This window comes from Chiroxiphia lanceolata, chromosome 5 (assembly GCF_009829145.1).
Source record: "Chiroxiphia lanceolata isolate bChiLan1 chromosome 5, bChiLan1.pri, whole genome shotgun sequence".
NCBI classification, from domain to species: domain Eukaryota; kingdom Metazoa; phylum Chordata; class Aves; order Passeriformes; family Pipridae; genus Chiroxiphia; species Chiroxiphia lanceolata.
This window is the reverse complement of record NC_045641.1, coordinates 2088009-2105117: the sequence shown is the minus strand read 5'-3', so window position 1 is coordinate 2105117 and position 17109 is coordinate 2088009. Positions and strand designations below refer to the sequence as shown.

The 17109-nt window shown below is 44.5% G+C and overlaps 1 protein-coding gene and 1 long non-coding RNA gene across 2 annotated transcripts in view; one reads left to right on the top strand and one right to left on the bottom strand.

The window, feature by feature from the left end:
• EXOC4 (exocyst complex component 4) overlaps positions 1-17109 on the top strand; it is a 304003-nt gene that overhangs the window by 34062 nt on the left and 252832 nt on the right. The window contains 2 exon segments of the mRNA XM_032687270.1: positions 8483-8667; positions 11524-11633. Of these exon segments, the coding sequence (XP_032543161.1) occupies positions 8483-8667; positions 11524-11633 (295 nt within the window).
• Positions 2070-2952, bottom strand: LOC116786619. The gene is made up of 2 exons (XR_004357027.1): positions 2854-2952; positions 2070-2260 (listed from the first exon to the last, which is right to left on the bottom strand). It is a non-coding gene; the product is annotated as an uncharacterized LOC116786619 (long non-coding RNA).

The following is a 17109-nucleotide window of genomic DNA, read 5'->3' as shown; positions in this document are numbered from 1 at the left end:
TCAGGTTTTTAGGAAAGCATTCGTAACATTTGGGATGAATTTAACACGAGTTTTCCACTGCAGTAATCTGATTTATGCCTGGTGAGGTTGGCAGAGTGCTACCAAGTAATTCTGAAAACGGTTTGGTCGAAGAAACATTTCCAGGGGCAGCTGGAGGAGAACTTCAAGCTCCTAAATGATGTGTGGACACTGTACCTGGTTGGGAAGGAGGCAGAGCTTGTCTGACACCACAGTTTAATAGAAATCTTCAGTGAATTTATGAATTCTCTAATAAAATCTGGTAAATTAGTAGTTGAATTGAGTAGGTTTGCCCTGAGAAGCTGTGGCTGCCCCATCCCTGGAAGTGTCCAAGGCTGAGTTGGAGCAACCTGGGATCGTGGAAGGTGTTGGGATTGGAACTGGATGAAGGTCCCTTCCAGCCCAAACCATTCTGGGATTCTATAACTGATAGAAAGGAGTTAAAGGTGCCTTTGGCAGCAGAGAGATGGGACATAGGGAGTGCCAAGATTTGAAGTGTCATTGGAAGGCAGGAAGAGAATAAATTCGGGAAACTGCAGGTTTGCATTAAGGCAAATCCTGATGTTTTAATTTAATGCATTGGGACCTCCTTGTTCCAGGCATCATTAGTGTAAAGAAAAGTCTTTTGGGGCAGAGATGATTTTGAAAAATAGACTTTCCTAAATGGCAGTTGCAACTGAACGAAGATGAATTCAATCAAGAGGCAAATAAAAGTATGGAAATGAAAAGTGGAAGGAAAAAAAAAATCTGTGCTGCCAGCAGATATCCTGCCTTTCCCACTTCAGGGAAGTCATTTGACCACACTGGTGTAGAAATTTGCTCGTGTTTTGTGTTCAGGTCCAAGCGAGCAGTTGGATAATCCTTGTTTTTAGCCCCCTCTGTTCCCGGGTTCGGTTCCAGCATTTTCTTGCTGGGCAGACAGTGATGAATTACAGCGAGCGAAGGAGGGAGGAGATGATTGATGGCTGACAGGGCTGAGGCAAATTCCAAGGAATGAAATTTATGGAGCTGGAGGGAAAGGACAGCGAGCGAGGAACAGAATTTGATAAATATTTAAAAGTTTTTTGGAGGGAAAACAGCAGGTTTGGTCATTGCCATTGAAACACTCGAGAAAATAAAGGACATTTGTGCTTTGTGTGAAGGTGAAAAGTAACCCTTTTACCCAGGTCCTGTATGAACATTTTCCCTGTCCTTCCCCCATCAAATCAGTTTGTGTGGAATGTTTGTGTCAGGATGAGCTGTTTTCCTGCAACCTGAGCACTTTTTTATGTGTGTGTGTAGCTCAGAATCCTTTAAACTGATCTTCCAGACCTCTCCCCCTCTCAGCCTCAATCATCTGTATCAGTCCCCCCTTTTTTGTGCATCACTTGGTCAGCAAATCCTTTTGTCTCAGGGAGGGGGAGTGAGCTCAGCTCTTTCCAAAATGTTGCAAAGGAATCATCTTCTTTTATAGCTCTTTGTTTGCTTTTTGCTTTGTTAATTCTTACGGGGCTGTTTAAAGGTGAACAAAACCAGGAGCAGTTTCTTCCATCACATATAATATAATATAATATATATAATATAATATCCAGACTGCTAATCAACACTGAGAGCTGTTCACCATCAGCTTCTCATTAATCCTGTGCTCCTTTTCTCCTTTTTCCTGTTTTTATGAGGAAGGGAAGCAGTGACAGTCAGGAATAGCTGTCATGGCTCTGTGTGTTTTTCCCATGGTTTTAGCTGAAGGCTCCCTGCTTTAGGATCATCTGGATATTCTTTTAAGTTCAGGGTCATCTTTATTAATTGACATTCACTGATTTTTCTTGGTACCAACTGTGGCAATTTGGTAACAGGCAATTCCCAATCTTTGGTTTTTTTAAATGGATGTTATGTGCAAATTTTCCATGTGTCCCACGTGTCAGATGTCCCACCTTCAAAGGCCATAAATTTTCAGCTTCATTTTGATTCACCTTTGCAACCAAAATACTGGAACAAATTCCCAGATGGAACACATAATAATTGATAAATTAATTGGTAAAAGTCATGTCAAGCTTGTAATTAAAAGGTCTAAATGCAGTGTAAAGCAGGTTTAATCAGTTACTCATTAAGTGTTTCCAGCAGAGGAGGCTCAAAGTGCTCAACAGGCTTCTGATTTTTGGGAGTTGGCCTCTTCCATGAGTGACTGGAACATCTGGGAAAAGCTGAGAATGCTGGGACTGCTCAGCCTGGAGAAGGGAAGGGTCCACAGGGATCTTCTCAATACCTGTAAACACCTGAAGGGAGGGTGGAAAAAGTCAGAGCCAGGCTCTGGTGGTGCCCAGGGATGGCACCAGAGGCCTTGGGCACAAACTGAACCCCAGGAGCTTCCCTGTGTCCATCAGATCCCCTTTCAGCTGTCCAGGGACATTGAGGTGTGTCCATCCTTGGAGATGTTCCAAAGCCATCTGGACACGGCCCTGTGAGGCTCTGGGTGGCCCTGCCTGAGGGGGTTGGACCTGAGGACCTCCAGAGGTCCCTGCCAACCTCATCCATTCTGTGATTTCCTCCATTGCCCACGGAAAATATGGGAATTTTTCAGGCACGACAGCCTCGAGTTTGGGGAACTTAAATTTATTAACCAGCTTAATATATTGCTGCTTAACTGAAACTTCTGGTGAGTGCTTTGGGTTCTGAGGTGGGAGAAGAAAAGAGAACACAGTCAAAACACGTTTTCTCACTCTTCCCCAGGTGCAATTTTAAGTCCAACACCTTCATTTCCCTTTTCTTTTCTCGGCTTGTTTTTTTTCCATGGCTTGGGCTCAATCTGTCCCAGTTTTCTCTGCCAAGACAGGGGGTGGCACAGAAATTTGGTGTCACCTGGGAGGGTTTCTTGTTGCTCTTCTGCTTCTTCTCGCTCTCTTCTGCAGCACCTGGGTTCATTGAAAGGTTTGGGAACCTGGAATGGAAGGAACCTGGAAGATGATCCCATGGGCAGGGACACCTTCCACTATCCCAGGTTGCTCCAACCTGGCCTTGGACACTTCCAGGGATCCAGGGGCAGCCACAGCTTCTCTGGGCAACCTGTGCCAGGGCCTCCCCACCCTCCTGGGGAAGAGAGAGCCCATCATTTCATAGAATCATAGAATCAGCTGTGTTGGAAGTGACCTCTGAGATCATCCAGTCCAACCCTTGATCCACTACTGCTGTGGTTACTAGACCTTGGCACTGATGCCACATCCAGTCTGTCCTTAAACACCTCCAGGGGCAGAGAATCCATCCCCTCCCTGGGCAGCCCATTCCAATATCTGAGCACCCTCTCTGCAAAGAAATTCTTTCTAATCTCCAACCTAAACCTCCCCTGGCACAGCTTTAGACCGAGCCCTCTTGTCTTGCTGATGGTTGCCTGGGAAAAGAGACCAACCCCCCCCCGGCTCCCCCCTCCTGTCAGGGAGTTGCAGAGAGTGAGGAGATCTCCCCTGAGCCTCCTCCTCTCCAGGCTGAGCCCCCCCAGCTCCCTCAGCCTCTCCTCCCAGCACTTGTGCTCCAGTCCCTTCCCCAGCCTCGCTGCTCTTCTCTGCCCCTGCTCCAGCCCCTCCAGGGCCTTGCTGAGCTCAGGGCCCAGAGCTGGACACAGCACTCCAGGGGTGGCCTCCCCAGCACCCAGCCCAGGGGCACAAGCCCTGCCCTGCTCCTGCTGCCACACTCTTCCTCAGCCAGCCCAGCAGCCGTTGGCCCTCTTGCCCCCCTGGCCACACTGGGGCTCCTCTTCAGCTCCCTGCCCAGCCCAACTCCCAGCTCCCTTCCTGCCTGGCTGCTCTCCAGCCCCTCTGGCCCAGCCTGCAGCTGCAGGGGCTTCTTGTGGCCAAAGTGGAGGGTGTTCTGCCCTTTTGGCCAGTGCAAAGTCCCAGCAGCTGGAGCGGGAGGACCCCCCTGTTCCTCAGGCGGAGTTTTCAGGCAGGTCCTTTCTCTCACACACCTCAGGTGCAAAAGGAGTTCAGTGAAGTGCTTGTTTAGATCTGGCTACACTTATTTAAGTCATTTTATCGTTGTTTTCCTTTCCTTGTACCTCGTGAGAACGAGTCCCTTGGAAAAGCAGGAGATCAATTCTCCTTTTAAATGTCAACAGTGTCTTTATTCACCAGTGAGGCAGCCGGGACCTTCTGGGTTGCTGCTGTTTATTTACTCTTTTATTCCTGGGCTTCAGCTTTTTCCCTTTTGTCATATTGTGTTTATGTTCAATGTGACTTTTTTTCCTTGCAGTTGTGACCCCCTCCCTGTTGTTTTCTTTAAACCTTTCTCTGTTGTTTGTTCACGTTTTCATATCTGTTCTCTGAACTCAGAATAAACTGCTTTTCCCAGGCAGAAAGGATTTGGGTTTTTAGTCTGAACGACCCCATTCTTTGGGAAGAAATTCCTCCCTCTGAGGGTGGGGAGGCCCTGGCACAGGTTGCCCAGAGAAGCTGTGGCTGCCCCATCCCTGGAAGTGTCAGGTTGGAGCAACTTGAGATAGTGGAAGGCGTTGGGACTGGAACTGGATGATCTTTAAGGTCCCTTCCACCCTAAACCATTCTGTGATTTCACAATTTTACGATTATTCCAGGTTTTTTTCGCCCTGAGAAACCATCTAGTTGACGATTTTCATTTTATCTGTGCTCGCTTCCAGACCTGGGGAGGTTTAGAGAAAACCTTTCAGGAGAATAAATAGATTTAACTGCAAACAGATTGAAAAAACTTTTTGACTTTTTGAAAGCAAGAATCTTGACAAATACCTTGTTAGCGCTTAGATTGTGGTTTGTTGTAAAAGGCTAAATTAAACCCTTCCAAATTGGATGTTATGCTAAGCAAATGTTTAGCTACATTTTCTTTTTAAGGCAATTAAGCCCTGCTCTAAACTGCCTGTGACCTTTAAACAAGCTGCCTAATGGTGCTGCTGCCACAGTTATTTGCTATAAACTGGCAATTTTTAGCTTATACAAAGCCAGAGCTCTTTTTTCAGGCTCATTTCGTTGCTCCTTATTCCTCCAAAAGGTCTCTGCCTATTGGAGGTAATAATAAATAGATATAAGAGAAGTAGATTTGGACATCAGAAATGACTGTTAGATTATCTAAGCCAAATTCTGTGGTAATCCAGGCCAATATTTGAATTATTATTTGCCTGAATTACAGTTGTTGTGTTTTTATGAGCAGCTTTCAATAGGAGAGCCAGATTTCTGAATTAAAGAATTAGAGAAGGTGGTGGGGATTACCTGTAATGTCTTTGGGTGGTATTTCCTTATTTTAATCAGCTTTTTAAAGAAAAAAAAACAAGATATTTGTTTTGATTCACTTCCCTGGCTGTTTTCTCTTGCTGTAGCTCCTCTCTGCACCCCAACCCCTTCCAAAATAATGTGGGGAGCCCCCTTACCTGTAGTTATCTTTGTGTCCAGGTACTCCAACTTCAGAAAATAGATAAAAAACACTTTTTTTCCATTTAACTGGACCATGTGTGTGGAAGAAAGAGGCTTAAAGGACCCTCAGGTGCTTTTTCTGGACCCTTGAACGACTTGTGGTTCTTCTGTACATCTAATTTTCAGGTTCTCTGGGAAAGGCTGCTTTTCCATTATCAGGGGCCAACTGAGGGGGGATAACTCTTCCCCTCCCTGTCCAATTCCATTTATTAGTCCTTTTGTTGGCAGGAACAGCCCCCAGTGGGTAATGGGAGTGTTAAAAACCAGGGAGCTACGTGGGAAGGGTGGTTTGAGCTCGGGGGGGGGGGGGGAAGAATGAGAGGAAAAGCTAATTAAATGTGATATCGTTGCATGTTTAGAGCATCTTTAAAATGTGATACCACTGCATGTTTAGAGAATCTTTAAAATGTGATACCACTGCATGTTTTAGAGCATCTTTAATGCTCATTATCCACCACACAGCGAGGATGAGGAGCCAAAGGCAGGGGGGTGTTAATTGTACCCTCAGTTCTCTGTGTGTGTGGAGGGACAGGGAAAACAGGATTCAGTTCCCTCGCTGACTTGGAGCCAAACTCCTCCAGAAGTGCCCAAACCAGAGGTGACCATCACCAAGTCCTGGCTGGACACAGGGAGAAAATCCTTCTGGATGGGAGGGATGAAACCCCAGGAGATCAGGAGGCACCGGGAGTCTCCAGATGTTCCACCCCTGAGCCGATGGGGAAGTTAGACCTGCTTGGAAGCGGAATGAGAAACTTCCAGGGGTCCCTTCCAAGCTGGGGCAGTGTAGTGACTGTGTGTGAGGGGGTTACAGTGCCTATGGAATTGGGAAATTTTAGGCACATCCCTCCCTGCTGCCAAAGGAAGAAGAGGAAAACTGGAGCTTCCGCTTCTGCCGGAGGTTTCCGAGCTGTGTCCGCTGAGCTGCTCCGTCTGGGTGTGCTCTGGCATTTGGTGTCCTCTCCTTCTGGGAGAGGGAAATCGGGGTTTTTGCTTCATCTGTGGCCTGGGTGGGTTCCTGATGTGTCCTGGCCCAGCTTCCATGGCTGTTCCCAGATGGATACTGGGAAGGAAGAGGGTGGACGGTGCTTTGTGTCGAGTGTGTCCAGTGATGGATACACTGGATGTCCAGTAAGTGCTGGTCGATGGGGTTGGGGAGGAGCCTGATGAATTAATTAACACTGGGACACTAATTCCTGCTCCAGACTGAGCTCCACCCTGCAGGCTGCACTCTTTCCTCATCCATGGAGAGAAGGGAATACACAGGGAGGGATTTCCTGACAAAAATTTTTCGGGAGCGAGGAAAAAAGTGCAGCTTCCTCTTAGCAACTGCTCCTAATTTAAACAGCCTGCCTGTCCCAGGGCTATTCCAGGGTTATTCCTGACCTGCAGGCAAGCAATGGAATTCACTGGTGATAGATGTTCTTGGAGCAGAGATAATATTTACTGGTACTGAGGGACCAGCCCCTGGCTGGGCTCTGCTCACTGTTATCTCCTGCCTTTTAATTTTTAATGTTTAACTGACAGGTTTGTTATGAACCAAAATCCTCCAGTGCAAGCAAAGCTCTTGTTTCACCACCAGCATCTTCCCTTAGCAGAGAACGGGTTTTTAAACTTTATTTTCAACCTCTGTATGCCCAAACCTCTTGTTTCACCACCAGCATCTTCCCTTAGTAGGGAAGGGGTTTTTAAACTTTATTTTCAACCCTCTGCATGCCCAACATGCTGTTCCTGGTTTCTTACAACATCACCGCTGAGGTTTTTGGAAGCTGCAAGAGGGACCCTTCGCTTTTATTTATTTATTAGTAGCTGTGGAAGTGAAATAGAAAACCAGGAGGGATGTGAAGTTGTTGCTTTTAGGCAGTGATTTATCATTCCTGGGGGAATATTTGGGTTTTGTCCATGTTTGTTTTTAGGATATCAATGAAATTTAGGTTCCTTGTTCTGTTTAGAGAACAATGTAATAATGTAATAAAAAGAGTAACAGCAGTCCAACATCAGTGCCAGGATCTTGTTTTGACAGTTTTCTACTTGATAATCCTCCTGTTTTGGGATAAAATGTGCCTTGATATTTATTATAATATTTTATTATAGAATAATGTAGTATTTTAATCATAATATCATTTTATCAGATAATATTTGCATATATTATGTATAAATATATAAAGATATAAAAATATACATTTATGTATATTTATCGAAATATATATTTATATAGTATTTTTATAAATATATATTTCTATAAATGCATAATAGTTGTAAATATATAAATATGTATTTATATATAAATGTATGAAATATATAAAAATGGAATAATATGTAAATGATAAATAATATTAATAGTATATAATATAATGATATATAATTATAATATAATAAAATATTATATTATATATAATATATCATATAATATAATGATATATAATTATAATGCAATATAATAATATAATATAATATTATGTATAATATATATTATAATATATAACAATATAATATAACAAGATAATAGAATAATGAATATACAAAGAATATATAAAATATGTAAACATATATCTATAAAAATATGAAAATCATTATATTTTTATAATATTATTTTATAGTATACATGTAATATATATAATATTATACTATGTTATATTGTATATTATATTAGTATAATTTTTATAATTTATTATAATAATATTTATAATTTATTATAAATTATTATAATATTATAAATAAATATTATAATATTATAATTTAATATAATAATTATACCAGTTAATTATTATATTAATGAACTGTGTTCTCACTAACTTGTTTTACACACGTGCTCCAAATATTTGAAGACTGCACCTTAGATGTGAGTTTTTTGGAAACTGGACCCTTCCATATGTTGAACTTTGGTTTAGGAATAGAAATAAAGAACTGTTACTTCAAGGTTTTCTGCTTTACAAAGGATTTTAGGGATAAAATCATCCCGATATTCAGACACCTCACTGCCCAAAGAGCGAAGTGCTGAGGGACGAACAATATTCACAGGAGATTTAAGATTTCAAAGCTGTCCCGTGTTTTCCCGGCAGGTGTCGGCCGTGGATTCCTTGGAAGGTCCCCTGCTGCAGGTGGAAGGGCTGAGCGACCTGAGGCTGGAGCTGCACAGCAAGAAGATGAACCTGCACCTGGTGCTGATCGACGAGCTGCACCGGCACCTCTACATCAAATCCACCAACCGCGTGGGCCAGCGCGGCAAGGACAGGGGCAGGATCGGGTGCGTCCGGGCTCGGGGGGGGACAGGGCAACAGTCCTCCTGCCCTGGGGAAAGTGAGGCACTTGGGCAGTGCCTGCCGTTGGTTTTCACCTCTGTGTAGTAAAAAAACCCAACTCTTGAAGTTCTGGAGCGGATGGGAATCTCCCGTCCCACACGTCATGGATGGGGAATAGAGCGGGAGATGCTCCTCCTGATGAATGGAAGTCCTGTCCTTTCAGTACCTTTGGTGTCATAGAATCATAGAATCAGCTGGGTTGGAAGGGACCTCCGAGATCATCCAGTCCAACCCTTGATCCACTACTGCTGTGGTTCCCAGCCCATGGCACTGATGCCACATCCAGTCACTTCTTAAAAACCTCCAGGGATGGAGAATCCCCCACTTCCCTGGGCAGCCCATTCCAATGGCTGAGCACCCTCTCTACAAAGAAATTCTTTCTAATATCCAACCTAAACCTCCCCTGGCACAACTTGAGACCGAGCCCTCTTGTCTTGCTGATGGTTGCCTGGGAAAAGAGACCAACCCCCCCCCGGCTCCCCCCTCCTGTCAGGGAGTTGCAGAGAGTGAGGAGGTCTCCCCTGAGCCTCCTCCTCTCCAGGCTGAGCCCCCCCAGCTCCCTCAGCCTCTCCTCCCAGCACTTGTGCTCCAGTCCCTTCCCCAGCCTCGCTGCTCTTCTCTGCCCCTGCTCCAGCCCCTCCAGGGCCTTGCTGAGCTCAGGGCCCAGAGCTGGACACAGCACTCCAGGGGTGGCCTCCCCAGTGCCCAGCCCAGGGGCAGAATCACTTCCTTGGACCTGTTGGCCACACTGTTCCTGAGCCAGGCCAGGATCCATTGGCCTTCTTGGCCACCTGGGCACACTCTGGCTCATGTTCAGCTTCCTGTCTTCCTGGTTTTTTTTTTAATTGCCAGTGTAACACAAACCTTAAATATGCTCTGAAAAGAACTCTGTTGACACTTGGCACATCTATGGAGATTGGCTGCCCCATCCCTGGAAGTGTCCAAAGCCAGGCTGGACGGGGCTTGGAGCAACCTGGGATAGTGGAAAGTGTCCCTGCCCATGGCAGGGGTTGGAATGAAATGAGCTTTAAGGTCCCTTCCAACCCAAACCAGTCTGTGATGAGGATTTTAATGAAGGTTCTGGGGTACAAACAGGCTGGTTGTCAGGTGGGTTTGGGGGGTAGCAGGTCTGGGAGAGAAGAGGACAACATTCCCCCTGTCCTAAGTAGGAACTTGGGAGAGTGCCATCAACTTACACCCCAACTTTTCATTTTTGCCATGCAAATTCCTCATTTTTATGGCCGTGGAGAGCAGGAAAACTCAAATATGTTGATGGACCTTCAGTCCTTTTCTCGTTCCTTCACTTTGCTTGCTGGTTCTCTTGGGTTTTTGCTGCTTCCCAGAGAGTTCTGCTGAGCCCAATTCCCACTCTTTTCCTTCCCTGGTACTTCCACCTTTCCTACAAATGTCATGATGGTAAGGCTCAGGTCAGGCAAAGGGAAGAAGATGGGGGAAAATGGCTCATTTTCTAGCAAACATCCAAATTTTAAAAGATGTAACCATAAAGTTTCTAAGCAGATTTTTAAAGGTTAATAGATGGAGGCCACAATATTGAAGCCAGAGCTGAATTCTCTTGGCTTTGTTGTGTTTCCAAGGTGTTTTAAAGATGTTGAAACTTCTTTACCTGGTTGGTACCTCTGGGAATTCACCTGAAGTAGAGGGCACCTGGCTGTTTATTCCTAATTTTGCTGATTCTGTGTTTGAGGGCAAGAGTTGTTGAAGGGAAGGAAGGAAGGCAGTGCCTAGAAAAGAGAAACACAGTGTTTGGAATAAACAGGGGCAGGGAGCAAAAGGGGAACCAACATATGATAAAGATGCAGAGAAAAGATAAATTAACATTTTATGAGGAGAAGGACTAAAAATCTGCCTCCCCAAAAAGAACAGGTGAGACAGGAAGTTGCATGAAATGAATTTATGAAATAAAGGACTGATTAAAATTGAAATTTCCTTGAAAGGAGCGTTGCTGGCAAGTCAGCAGCCCCTTCCTTACTCATCTTGTTAATTAAAAACAGACACAAAGCTTTGGTGTACCCAGTCTGGGGCACTGCTAATTAACTGGAGTTTGGTGTGGCTGCTGCAGGGACCTTTCTATTATTCTGGTTTGTCTTCTTTTCCACCTTCCCTGTTGCACATCCTGGATATTTGATGACTTGAACTCTCCCAGCAAGGGCAGTTTGTTGCTTTGGTTTAATGTACTGCCCTGGGCTGGCTGGTTGACCAGGGTGCAAAAATGTTTATAATTATTTCTTGTATTGGTTTTAAGTGGCTTTTATCCAACTTTGGAATGCACAGTTAATCCCTGAAAGCGTGGTTTTGTAGGTGTATAAGGAATACAGGTGGTTCTTAAGCAGGATACCCTTATTTTTGCAGGTCTCCATAAGCATTTTGACCTCTGAGCAAACATCCTGAACTCCATTATAGGAGCCCTCTGCATTTTTTTTCCTCCTAAAAATGATTTCTTGTGTCTTCTTGCCACGTCCAGCTGTCACTGTGCAGTGTGACACATTTCTGGCTATTAATACAATGTGAATTTATGAGGAAAAGGACCAAGCAGAAAGTCTTTAACTCCTGAGTAAGAAAGTCCTTTTGGAATGGGATGCACCTGGGTATGCACAGAACAGGAAGGAGAGGAAAAAGTGTGGAGGTTTCTGGTGCAAACAGAAGAGTTGGAAGGATTAGAAGTTGATGGAAGCTATGGGAACAGGAGCATCTAAAATTTAAGGAATAAATGGGTTATTTGTTGTGAGCAAAGATTGTAAATAACAGCAAACTATTTGCTTTAATTGTTTCCCCTCCCACAGCTCCCTGGTGAAAGATGCCTCTCCTGTGCCTCTGATGGATGTCACTAATTTATCCACACCTCGGAAGTTCCTGGAAACCTCCCAGTTCAGCACTCCTGGAAGCTCCAGCAGTGAGTATTTAAGTCATACACATCCCTCACAGAACGAATTTGTAGCTCTTCAGCTGATTTTACAGGAGTAGCAGGAGGAACATCATCCCCTCTCCACCTCTGGCTGCTGAGAGGAGGCCCTGAGACTAAAACCTGGGGAGGGATTTATGCTGTGCCATGAGGGAGTGGCGTGTCCTGGGGCAGAACTGGCCCTATCTGCTTTTTAATTTTGGAAAATCATCTTTCCCCCCTGCTGTCCCCATCAGCTTCAGTTAAATACACTTAATTTTCTGTGCCTGTTCTCACTTTGATCATGAGTTTGGCTCAGTTTGTGTGTGGGTCTCCCCTCCATTACTTCCTGGAGGTTTGTGTGGGTGTTACTGAAGGGTTTTTTTTGCAGTGTTGGAGCCAAAAAGGTCAAATCTTTCCCTTGTGGGAGCTTTGGCTCAAGGTGTGTCTGTACACAGCAATAATCCAGTGATGATCTTTGTGCTGCTACAACAAACACTGAGCAAAAACATTGTTTTATTGGTGCTTTCGTGGGAGGCTTTGCAAGGGCTGCAGAGGTGGGGAATTAATCCTTGTATTGTTTCAGAAGATTAATAAGTGGGGTTGTCCTTGATGAATAATACAGAGTTGACCTAAGTCTCTTCCCCCCTTCCTTTCAAAACCTGACTGGTTCAGTATTCCTCAAATGCAGAGAGTGTTCCCTTCTCATCCTTATTAATTCTTTTGTCCTTTTGCTTCTGGGTTTGTCACACTACCCTCCTAGATCCTTCTCTTTGATTATTCTTATCTTTTGCTCTTGTAGGGGTTTTGTTGTTTAGCTCTCCTCCTGCAGGGCTGGTCTCAGAGCCCTGGGGCTGTTTTTTCGTGGAGTGGAGGTTTGTGAGGAGTCACTTGTGATCTGACAAGGGAACCTTTCAGGGCTGGAAACCGCATTAAAAAACCTGGAAGAGGGGAACTGTATGAAAATTCTGAGGGAAAAACTTAAGAATTCCTGTTCTGCTCTGTGTTCAGTGAGAAATTCAGTTCAGTTTCTTGCTAAAAATCACAGGGTTTTGGGGAACTGAGGAAACAAACTACAGAAATCTGAATCCCAGTCTGACCACTGTGAACAGAATGGTTTGGGTTGGAAGGGGCCTTAAAGATCATCTGGTTCCAACCCCTGTAAATGTTAAAACACTTCCTTTTCAGTGAGGGAGTTCTGCAGTGCCTGCCACTGTTTTTCACCTAAAATATCAGTCCTCTGTACAGTAGGAAAACCAAAAAATCTGAAGTTCTGGAGCTGATGGGAATCTCATGGATGGAGAATAGAGCAGGACATGGACCTCCTGAAGAATGGAAATACCTTTGATGTCTTCCTGATTTGTTTTTTTTTTTGATTGCCAGTGTAACACAAACCTTAAATATGCTCTGAAAACAATTCTGTTGGCACTTGTCACCTTTAAAGACTCACAGTTCGCTGTCAATCCCGGTCACATCTGTGGAGATTTGGCTGCCCCATCCCTGGAAGTGTCCAAAGCCAGGTTGGACAGGGCTTGGAGCAACCTGGGATAGTGGAAGGTGTTGGGGATTGAACAAGATGGTCTTGAAGGTCCCTTCCAACCCAAACCATCCTGTGATGGTGATTTAAGTGAAGGTTCTTGGGTACAAAAAGCAGTGGCTGCTTGTGAACATAAACCAGCTGAATACCTGCAAACAAAGGCTCTGGTGGCTTCATCCTCAGCTCCAGTAATTGGTTTGGGCCAGTTGAAAAATCTGCCTTAAGTTCTTGTTTTTTGCAGATCTCTTCTTGCTCTTCACACCCAGCACACCAGAAAATCTCTTCCTTGGCTCCTCACTCTGCTCTGTGTCACTCAGTGAAGTGCTGGGCAAGTGTCCCTCAGACTGGGAAAGCTGCAGATCATAATAGAAAACATTTGATCAGCACAAAGTATGCATATGGTTTTGCTTCAAGTGCACAATGTACTTATGGAGATTTTTTTCCCTGTAATTTTATTTAAAAGTAGCCTTTTCCAGGACTGCACAACTAGCAGAGAATTTAAAACTTATGTGTATGCATAACAAAAGCTGTTCCTGCCTTTAGTCACTTAAGTTCTTTCTGGCTTTTTTATTGATGAAACAAAGTGGCCTTGCATATTAATGGATGACATTATAAAGCACTGACTCACTCGACTTGTCTCAGCAAAGATGCCAGAATTTGGAGTCCTTCCTGCCTTCCCTTCCCAAAGGAGGTGTTGCCTTGTGCTGGAGAATCTTTATAAGGGAATTAAAGCTGTTCCTGCTGCATGTAAAATAAACAAAGCCCTCAGTAATGCTCACCTGAGGATTGCAGATATGGCACTTCACCAGTAACATTTTCCCTTCATGCCAGTTCAGAGAAATAAATCCACTTTTAAATGATATTTCTCTGCTCGAACCTTCTGTACTCTGAAGAGTATTTGTGGAGGTTCCTGCTTTGCCAGGCTCTTCTGGAACTATAAAACGTGCTCACCTGGTTCACAGCAAGCCCAAGAGTTGCCCTTTCCTGAGAAATTTGGGAGAATTCTGCTTAGGAATCCCACAGAAGATGAGCTGTGATGGTGAAAATTAATATTGTTATTGATGGCATAGGTAAATTTGAGGCTGAATTGACAATTTGCTTCAGTGACCTTTTTTTTCCTCAGTGATAGGAGAGAAATGGAACTTCTAAATCCAGGCAGTGTGGTGGTTCTAAGGTCAGGTCTAGTTACTGCTCCTGCCTCTCATTCTTCAAAAAACAGCTATTTTTGTGGAGGTGAAAACTTGTGGAGACCTGGGAACTTGCTCCTAGAAAATCCCTGCAGGAGCCAGAGCTTTAAATATCCAGTTTTAAAGGTGACTCCAAAAATGCCATTGTGCCACGTTGTCTCCGTTGCTTCCACTTCAAATGTGCTCAATAAATACTTAAAAGATTTTTTTTTTCTCATAGACCTCTCCTGAGGATCTGGGTGGTTTTTCTCTAGCATTTTTCCTAAACTGTAAATGATCTGGGGGTGTGTTTGGGGAAGGAAAGGGAAAATCAGGGAGATTTTAGAGCCATGAAAGCCAGAAGAGTTAACACATAGTTCCTCTCCCTGTATAATTTCATTATTAATTCCTGTGTGTGGTCCCATCATCGGATATTTGACCACAGGGCACTTATTTTTTTATTTGGAGACTTGGTTTTCATGCTTGTGTAGATTAGGAGGATTTTAAACTTGGCTTTTCCTCTGGGCTTCATAGTTAGAGCAGAAAATGCCCCAAATCTTTTAAAGTTCCCATTTCTGCAGTAACTGTCCATTTGTTGCTCCTTGGCTCCATGAATGTGTTGGAACAAGGACTGAACACCAGGAATGAGCAGGTGACGTTCCTTCAAGTATGAAATGATGGCTTTGGGGCACCATGAACTCGTGTGCTTTTCTCTGAGAGGTTTGAAGGCAGAAAGGGCATAATCAGAAGGACATAAATCATGGAAAATAGCACATTAAATTTTACTGAAGTCCCATAAAATCCCCCAGCTAATGAAACTTTCAGTAACAAGCAGCAGCAAATTTTGGAGTGAAAAACAAGACCCAAGAGCCTTTTCTTCAGCTGCTTTGCTTAAATGAGGTACCAGCATTGACTTTTTGGGGGAATCAGACCAGCCCTTACAGCAGGTTGGGTTCTTGGGAAGCGGCAGAACTGGACAAATGAAGGAATTCCCAATTGGCAAGGAAGGTTTATAGGGCATCATCAAAGCAGGGATCTGTTCAGGGAACCTTCCACCTCTGAAACCATGGAAGTGAAGGAATCAGTGATGCACATGGTTCAACTTTTAGTGACAACACCAAGTTGTGCATTTTCAGGTGAAAAAATGATTCAGTGATGAATTTTTTTTTGAAAATGGCCACCAGAGAATGAGGCAAAATAATCATTCTTTTAAGTTGTTGTCTCAGGAGGCTTTTGAGAAGCCATATTTGCATGTTCTCCTCCACAAGAGGTTTTCAGAGGTTGTTAGGACAGGAAGATCAGCCAATTCCCCTTGGATTATGGGGGTTCATTCTGCTCTCCATCCCTGTTTTCCAGCTCAGGGCACTGGGTACCCCCAGAAACTGGTCTTGCTGTTAAAGGCTGAGGCAAAAGAAGGCATTTGGTACCTCAGGCTCTCCCTGAACTTCTCTTACTATTTCCCCCACATCCAACAGAGGATGGAGATTCTCCTTGGCCCTCCTTTTGTTGCTGATGTATTTATAGAAACATTTTTATTGCCCTTTACAGCCAGATTAAGTCCCGACTGGGCTTTGGCCCTTCTTTTCTCCCTTCGCAACCTCACAGCATCCTTGTGTTCCTCCTGCCTTGCCTGTCCTTTCTTCCAGAGGTCAGAAACTCCTTTTTTCCTTGTTCCAGCCGCAGCTCTTGGTTTTTATCCTTTAGGATTTCCTCCTTGGTGAATGTCCAGCTTTCCTGGACCCCTTTGCCCCTCAGGACAGGCTCCCAAGGGTCTCTCACCTCAAGAGGCCCTGTGACAGTCCAAGGTCCCTGTTCTGCTGACCCCTCTCCTTCCTTTTGGGATTTGAAGATGGGAATAAGTTCTGACAGCCTCCTGCTTTTGTCTTCACCCAAATGAATAACAAAAGTAATTCATGTTCCCAGTTTAAGAGTAAATACAGGCAAAACTTTCACTTCTGAGGGCCGATCTGTAGGGGCACCTGCCTTCACCTCTGCCCATGTGGGGATGCAATTTTCGAGGTGAGCTCCTTAATAAATGCCTGTGTCCTTTGATGCCTTTCTGGAAGAGGAAGGGGACAGGAGGGGCTCATTCCTGAGCCAGAGCTTTGTGGTCAGACAGCCCCTTGGTGACATGAAATGGCAGCAGAGGACGTTTGAAGCACGGAAGACGCGAGAATAGAGCCTCTTCGGTTACCCGGGGTTGGCGTCTTGTCACATCTCACAGATGAATGAGGCCCCCAAATCCACCCAGGATTCCTGTTTAATAAGCACAACGGGCAGGAAACACACTTGAAAACAGGTTTTATCAAACACTCAGATCTAACAAAACTTTCAGTGCCACGTGCTGCTCCCAGATATCGAGCTGTCGTCTGTCGGAGATGCAAATCCACGTCCTGACCGTTTGGGGGGCGTTGGAAATGGGTTTGCTCTTTTGGAAATGCAAGAGCCTTCCTCTCAGAGTGTGCTTGGCTGAGTTCTCAGCAAGATTGCTGCTTTTACTCCTCTTAAATGCTGTCTTCCCATTTGGATACGGCTCCATTTCCTCCCTCTTGGGTTTTCGTTGTGTGATATTAAGAATAATTCACGACCCGCTTACAAAGGAGCTGCAGAGCCGTGGTGGGGGCTCTGAGAAGCTGCTCAAGCTGAGAAATATCCTCACTGAACTCAGAGAAACAAGGTATTTTGGGTTTTTAAAAGAAAACAACAGGTTAAGCCTTTCCTCCTGTGCTCTTTTCACAGCTCTCGTTGCAAGGAGCTCGTTTTCCGTGTTTGTGCCTGGCGTGCT